Source organism: Fragaria vesca, linkage group LG3 (genome assembly GCF_000184155.1).
Source record: "Fragaria vesca subsp. vesca linkage group LG3, FraVesHawaii_1.0, whole genome shotgun sequence".
NCBI lineage: Eukaryota > Viridiplantae > Streptophyta > Magnoliopsida > Rosales > Rosaceae > Fragaria > Fragaria vesca.
Window position 1 is genome coordinate 2,007,809 of NC_020493.1, and position 7,917 is coordinate 2,015,725.

Sequence of the window (7,917 nt, forward strand, 5' to 3'; positions counted from 1 at the left end):
CGACAGAAAAAACTGTTAAAAATGGGCCCATTAAAAAAGTTTTGTCTAATAGGGCACATTTTACACACCTTATATTGAAGTGGACACATTTCTTTTAAAAACATTTAAATGGGCAAAATAAAGCTTAAATTAGTACTAAAGTGTCATTTACTCTTAGTTTAAACTCAAATAGCAATTAAGATGTTAATAAGTGTTAGTTAATTTAAAAAAAAAAATTACTACAAAAATTAGTGTATAATTAATTAAGATGAATAATATAAAAAGAAATTTTCTAATAATCATAAATTTGCACCATAAACTCTTATAAACAATTTAAATAAAGATAAGTCATTTTTTTCTAGGCTTGATCTGTCAATTTAAATCATGAAATAAATATTTTAATTTCAATATGTTATTTTGTTTATTTAATCATAATTTTATTAAATCATTATTCACACTCAAAATACCTATTATAAAACTTAATACACAGTCACTGCCACGTGGCGACCTAGAAACAAAAACCGTGAGTGGAAACTGGAGCTTAAAATCATTGCCACGTGGCGACCCAGATCTTGCCCATGACCTAGGCTTTCCCTTCGGCTTTGATCCTAAAGTACAACTTCAGGGCTTTACGTGGAAGGAAACCACTCCGTATTATAGAACTTCTGTGTACATTAGCATATATACAAGAACAGAATTTCAAAATCATCGTGGAACTGCGATTTATATTCATTCAACACTGATGCTGATGAGGTTTATGCTGTTTGCAGTGTCTCGGATAGCTCAGTAAAATATAGGGTCTGGTTGAATCCTACAGGGACAATTGAAATGCTGCTGTGGCAGGGTCCTAGTAAAACTTGGTTGGATCTGGGGCGTTTACCTTCTGATAACTGTGATTTTTATGCTCATTGCGGTCCTAATAGTGCCTTTCGCAGAGGTGCATCCCTGCCATCATCGCCATGCAAGTGTTTGACTGGTTTTAAAGTCAAGTTTCCGAACCAATCGGCGATGGGGGACTGGTCCGGTAGCTGTGTTAAGGAAAAGGTGTTGACATGTAGTAACGGCATACAAAACAACTTTTCAAAGCTTGAAAACGTGAAACTGCCGGATCATACTGTTCTGTTAAACAGTAAGAGTATGAGAGAGTGTAAATCTGAATCTCAATATTAATACACATGTTCGTGTTCACGGTTCTGAGTTAGGTATATATACAGTTTTCTTTTTGCTATTTACTATAGATGTGTGAAGAGAAATCCTTAGCATACTGACTAAAAATCAAACTCATTGGCAAGAACTTGGAGCTATCTTCATTAACAGTTAACCATCAGATCTTTGTGTATTTTGTAGGCCTAAGGGTGTTTCTGTTAATTCCACGAAGCGGACCCTTGCAATTGCAATAGTCTCTGCAGCAGTTGGATTGCTTACAATAACTTTTGGCTACTTCTTATGGAAGAAAAAATTGGGTACGCACTCCTCGATCCCTTATGTGCAGGCACATGGATTCAAGTAACCCATACAAATAATATTCTAACAGTAATACTAAAACTGCAGGGAGGATAGCAAGAAGAGTGAGTGAGAATATAAGTAAGGTTAGGGCAGGAGGTGGGAAGAATGATACAGAACTACCACTCTTCAGTCTAAGGAGTATATTAGCTGCTACAAACAACTTCTCTGAAGGTAATAAACTTGGAGAGGGAGGATTTGGCCCTGTTTATAAGGTGACGTTTCATAATATGGTCTTGATGTAAGACTGCAAGTACATTCTTCTTCATTTTGGTAATTTCCCATGTTAGTTCCAGATTACTTAATTTTTGGGGTTAAGGTTTGGTTATCTTTGCCACTATAGGGAATTATGCTGGAAAATCAAGAAGTGGCCGTAAAGAGGCTATCAAAGAAGTCCGGGCAAGGGCATCATGAGTTCATGAATGAGTTGAAACTTATAGCCAAACTCCAGCACACCAACCTTGCTCGGCTCCTGGGTTGCTGTATGGAAGAAGATGAATTGATATTGATCTACGAGTACATGCCTAATCGAAGTTTGGACAAATTTCTGTTTGGTAAGTATGCTTATGGCTTTGAAGATTAAACATGCATTATTTTTCGTATACTATGTACAACGTTTCAAATATACATTATTTTTACTCAGTAGCGTTAACCTAATCAGGTACAAGAGAATCATGGTCAATAACCTTAGATGTAAATCTAACAGTAGGAAATATTATTTTAAAGTTGTTTTATTTTTAACTCTTGGATTTACATCTAACGGTGGTTGACTATAAAACCCTTGGTCAATAACTGACCAGGTCAACATGACTGTTTTTTTCCTATCCTATGTACAACTCTTTGTATGTAACGCAGTTCAACATTCTATAATTCTGCTTCATTCTTAGATCCTATTGAAAAGACAAAGTTGAACTGGGCTACACGCTTTCGAATTATACAAGGGATTGCTCAAGGAGTACTATATATCCACAAATACTCCAGGTTGAAAATCATCCATAGAGATTTAAAAGCAAGTAATATTCTGTTGGATTGAACAATGAATCCCAAAGTGTGTGACTTTGGAATGGCGAGGATTTTTGATATAAATCAAATTGAAGCAAGTACCAACAAGGTTGTTGGAACATAGTAAGTATATATAACCCCTAATTTCTATCATTTAAACTTTTATAATGAATATTGAACTTCATTTTCTACCATTCTTACAGTGGCTACGTGTCACCAGAATATACACTTTATAGTCATTTCTTAAAGAAACTGGATGTATATAGTTTTGGGGTATTATTGTTAGAGATTGTAAGTGAAAAGAAGAATGCTTCCTTTTATCATTGTGAAAATTCACTAACGCTTGCTCAATGGGTAAGCTAATGAATTTGGGAAGTTCTATTAAGCCTTGCGTTTTAATTATGCATATTTACACATAAGTGAGTCGGAAAGCAAGAGCAAGATTAATGGTTTTAATTATATGTGTAATCTCAGATATGGGAATTATGGAAAGAAGGAAGAGGAATGGAGGTAATTGATGCATCAGTAAGGGAGACTTGCCGGATTCATGAAGCTTTGAGGTGCATCCATGTCGGGCTTTTGTGTGTTCAAGAAGCTCCAGCTGATCGACCAACAATGTCATCGGTGGTTCATATGTTAGAGGTCGATGAAGCTACATCGCTTCCCCCCTCAAAACAACCTGCTTTTTCAACAAGTTGCGATTCAAGTTCTGTGACCCCATATTCTGAAAATGTCGTCACTATTACTTTGCCAGAACCTCGATAGAGCTTCAATATTAATGTTAGCTTTCAAAGTCGGATCATTAAGAAAAAGGTCAAAAAAAGGAAGGTATTATTATTGACATATGATGATACTTCCCGCTCAAGATATCCATATTGTTGTGCTCACCGCCCCTAATAACAACAACCCATAGATGACCAGAGGATCACTGCGGGGAGAATCCAACATTCCAAATATATGCAAGAACGATAAACAAAAGAACACAAGTGGAAAATCCACGGAGCCTACATCCACGGAGCAGCAATGAGAAGAAAATCCAGGTGATCGGCCAACCATGTCACAAGTGGTTTCCATGCTCAAAAGTTAAACTGCAACAATTCCTGCCACTAAACAACGTGCATTTGTTGTTAGGCGGTACCCCTCTAGTTCTAGTAGGCTTTATAACTCTTCAAGCAAAGCCTGAGACAGTTTCGAACAATGGTTTAATTGTCATCATAGAAGATGGTCGATAGCAAAAACATTGCGTCAGATTTTCAATTGTTCTTAATGTAATCCTTATTATCTCTACAATCGAATGTAATGTTAAAATACACTCTATTTCATTATCAGAATTAACCAAATCAATGCTACAAAGTGTATCATGATCTTGGATAATGTTATGGGTAATGTGTGATAGGGAGCCCTTTTATTGAAGACCTTTAAGTTGAGGACTTTTTGGTTTATGATTTAAAAGACCTATTTTTATATCACATATTGACATCTTATCCGTTCAGTTTTTAGGTCTATATGAGTAAATCAATCATACAAATTTTCAGCTAAATTGGTGACCGTTAAGGTAACAAACTGGATCAAATTAATAGACAAACTAAATCTATCAAACATGAACCGTTCAAGTTTATAATCGGTAAATCACATTTATGATGTCTTAACGATTTTTAATATGGCTGAAAATTTACAATAATAATCTACTTATAAATATCTTTAAACTGAACGGTTAAAATGTAATATAAAATCAAAAATAAAATATACTAAAAAATCCTTAACTTAACGATCCTCGTGCTCCCATATGGGGTACACCGTATACGTTATTTGGCATAACTTTGTGGACTAACAAGTCGTCACGACTCACGACTCTTAGTACAGATGGCACCTGTTTCTTGACTTCTTTTATCTTTTCATGTACGACTCTTTAGTTTTATTATTTTCTGGGACTTTTGTGGCTGTCTTCATTTTCTGGGTTGTTCTACTCTCTAGTCTACTATGTGAACGTATACTAGCTTCAGTGAGTTCAAAATATGGAATGAACTTTTTCTCAAGCTCTTCTTCCTATATCTCTGTTTCTGAATGGGGTGGCTCTTGTGTTACCTAGTAACACTGCTCTTATCTCATATCCTGTCATTATGTACTTGCCAAGACAAATTAGTAGCAGGACAATATATCACTGGTAATCAAACTTTGGTTTCTTCCCTTGGGACATTTTCATTAGGCTTCTTCAATCCTGAGAATTCTAGTAAATACTTCCTTGGTATACGATTCAACACCTTCCCAGACACTGCGTTAGTATGGATTGCTAACAGAGAATCTCCGCTTGATTCTCCGGGTCTGTTTATGCTCAGCGGCGATGGAAACCTTGTAGTGTTGGATCAGACTGAAAATATTGTCTGGTCAACTAATGCATCACTATCTGCTTCTGCAATGAATCACACAACTGGATTACTAGCAGATACGGGAAACCTTGTTCTTAGCTTTGGAGAAGTCACCTTGTGGCAGAGCTTCAATCATCCCTCTGATACTTTGTTGCCAGACATGAAGATTAGCTTGAACAAAAAGACTGGCCAACGAACTGGCCTTACATCCTGGGCAGCGCTTGATGATCCACAACTTGGAAACTTCACCTACGGCATTGATAGTCAAGTACCACTTCAGAGCTTTATCTGGAAGGAAACTCTTCCGTATTTTAGAAGTTCTGTGTTCGTTGGCAAGGATACAAGAACAGTCTTTCAAATTCCAGGTGGAACCGCGATTTTCTTTTCATACAACACTGATGCTGATGAGGTTTATGGTGTTTTCAGTGTCTCGAATAGCTCGGTGAAATTCAGGGTCTGGTTGAGTCCTACAGGGCAACTTAAACAGCTGCTGTGGCAGGGTTCTAGTAAAACTTGGTTGGAACTTGAGACTTTACCTTCTGATAACTGTGATTTTTATGCTCATTGCGGTCCCAATAGTGCGTGTAGTAGAGGTGATTCCCTGCTGTCGTCAACACCATGCAAGTGTTTGACTGATTTTAAAGCCAAGTTTCCGAACCAATCGGTGGAGGGGGATTGGTCCGGGGGCTGCATTAGGGAAAAGGTGTTGGCATGTGGTAATGGCATACAGGATAACTTTTCAAGGCTTGAAAACGTGAAACTGCCGGATCATTCTGTTGTGTTAAACAATAAGACTTATAAGAGTATGAGCGAGTGTGAGTCGGAATGTCAGCAGAGCTGTTCTTGCACAGCTTATGCTTATGTAAATGGGACAGATGGAAGCACTGGGAAATGTTTAGCATGGTTTGGCGAATTACAGGATCTAGTAGAGACTAAAATTATTGCTGCAAATGATATTCGTATTCGTGTTCACGGGTCTGAATTAGGTATATAGTTCATTTTTTGCTATTTCCTTTACGGATGTGTGAAGTATAATTAAACTCATGCTATCTTTATTAATAGTTAACCTAACAGATATCTGTCTGTTTTGTAGGCAAAAAGGGTGTTTCTGTTAATTCCTTAAAGAGGACCCTTGTAATTGCAATAGTCTCTGCTGCAGTTGGACTGCTTACAATAACTTCTGGCTATTTCTTATGGAAGAAAAAATTGGGTACGCACTCCTCGATCCCTTATGTGCAGGCACATGGATTCTAGTAATCTGCTTACGAATAATATCTAACAGCAATACTGAAACAGGGAGGATAACAAGAACAGTAAGTGAGAATTTAGGTGGGAAGAATGATACAGAACTACCACTCTTCAGTTTAAGGAGTATATTAGCTGCCACAAACAACTTCTCTGAAGACAATAAACTTGGGGAGGGAGGATTTGGCCCTGTTTATAAGGTGACACTTCTATAATATGCTCTGGATGAAAGACTGCAAGTACATTCTTCTTCATTTTGGTACTTTCCCAGGTTACTTCCAGATTATTTAATATTGAGGGTAATGTTTGGTTCTCTTTGCCACTATAGGGAATTTTGCCGGGAAATCAAGAAGTGGCCGTAAAGAGGCTATCAAAGAAGTCTGGGCAAGGGCATCATGAGTTCATGAATGAGTTGAAACTTATAGCCAAACTCCAGCATACCAACCTTGCTCATCTCATGGGTTGCTGCACGGAAGGAGATGAACTGATATTGATCTACGAGTACATGCCTAATCGAAGTTTGGACAAATTTTTGTTTGGTATGTATGCTTATGGCTTTAAAGATAACAATTTTGACAATTAATTTGACATCAAATTTGTATTTTTTTTTTCCTATCCTGTGTACAACTTTTGTTTTTAACGCAGTTCAACATTCTGCTAATTCTGCTTCATCCTTAGATCCTTTTGAAAAGACAAAGTTGGACTGGGCTACACGGTTTCGAATTATACAAGGTATTGCTCAAGGAGTACTATATATCCACAAATACTCTAGGTTGAAAATCATCCATAGAGATTTAAAAGCAAGTAATGTTCTGTTGGATGGAATGATGAATCCCAAAGTGTCTGACTTTGGAATGGCGAGGATTTTTGATATAAATCAAATTGAAGCAAATACCAACAAGGTTGTTGGGACATAGTAAGTCTATATAGCCGGTGATTTATATAACCGAAATATTTAACATCATTATTGACACTCATTCTTGTACTATTCTTGCAGCGGCTACATGTCACCTGAATATGCAGTATATGGTCATTTTTCTGGGAAATTGGATGTGTTCAGTTTTGGAGTACTATTGTTAGAGATTGTAAGCGGAAAGAAGAATGCTTTGTTTTATTCTTGCGAAAATTCACAAACGCTAGCTCAATGGGTAAGATAATAAACTTGGGAAGTTCTTAATGTGTTTTCTAGTGATTTGAAGCTTTGCTTATCAGTTAGGACAATTTTTAACATACGGTGAATCGGGACGCAAGAGGAAGACTAATTGTATTATATGTGTAAATATCAGATATGGCAACTATGGAAAGAAGGTAGAGGAGTGGAGGTAATTGACGCATCAGTAAGGGAAACTTGCCGGATTCATGAAGCTTTGAGGTGCATCCATGTCGGGCTTTTGTGTGTTCAAGAAGCTCCAGCTGATCGACCGACAATGTCTTTAGTGATTCATATGCTCGAGGCTGAAGAAGCTACCTCACTTCCACCCTCCAAAGAACCTGCGTTTTCAACAAGTAGGAATTCAAGTTCTGTTACCACTTATTCCAAAAATGGAGTCACTATTACTTTGCCAGAACCTCGATAGAGCTTCAATATTAATGTTAGCTTTAAAATTGGGATCATTTACAACGAAAAGGAAAAAGAAAAGAAAAAAAGAAATAGAAGGTATACTGATGATATGATCATACCCGTTGCATATCTCATGCTTCATCGATCGGGCAGCACAATTCGTATGTCCACATTTCCTATATTGTATTCGGGATCCAATACTTGTGGCAGAAACTGTTTGGTAAGTTGCAGCTTTTAGATCGCGTTCGGGATCCACAGCAG

At 37.2% G+C, this 7,917-nt stretch overlaps 1 protein-coding gene across 1 annotated transcript in view; it reads left to right on the plus strand.

The window, feature by feature from the left end:
- The window catches only part of LOC101304462 (G-type lectin S-receptor-like serine/threonine-protein kinase At4g03230-like), a 14,907-nt gene extending 7,235 nt beyond the window's left edge, over positions 1–7,672 (plus strand). The window contains exons 9-19 of the mRNA XM_004295317.1: positions 750–998; positions 1,327–1,442; positions 1,531–1,697; positions 1,874–2,036; positions 4,619–5,836; positions 5,944–6,060; positions 6,147–6,295; positions 6,424–6,634; positions 6,774–7,011; positions 7,093–7,243; positions 7,382–7,672. Coding sequence (XP_004295365.1) covers positions 750–998; positions 1,327–1,442; positions 1,531–1,697; positions 1,874–2,036; positions 4,619–5,836; positions 5,944–6,060; positions 6,147–6,295; positions 6,424–6,634; positions 6,774–7,011; positions 7,093–7,243; positions 7,382–7,672 — 3,070 coding nt within the window. The remainder of the gene's footprint in view (positions 1–749; positions 999–1,326; positions 1,443–1,530; positions 1,698–1,873; positions 2,037–4,618; positions 5,837–5,943; positions 6,061–6,146; positions 6,296–6,423; positions 6,635–6,773; positions 7,012–7,092; positions 7,244–7,381) is intronic.
- The last annotated feature ends 245 nt before the right edge of the window (positions 7,673–7,917 follow it).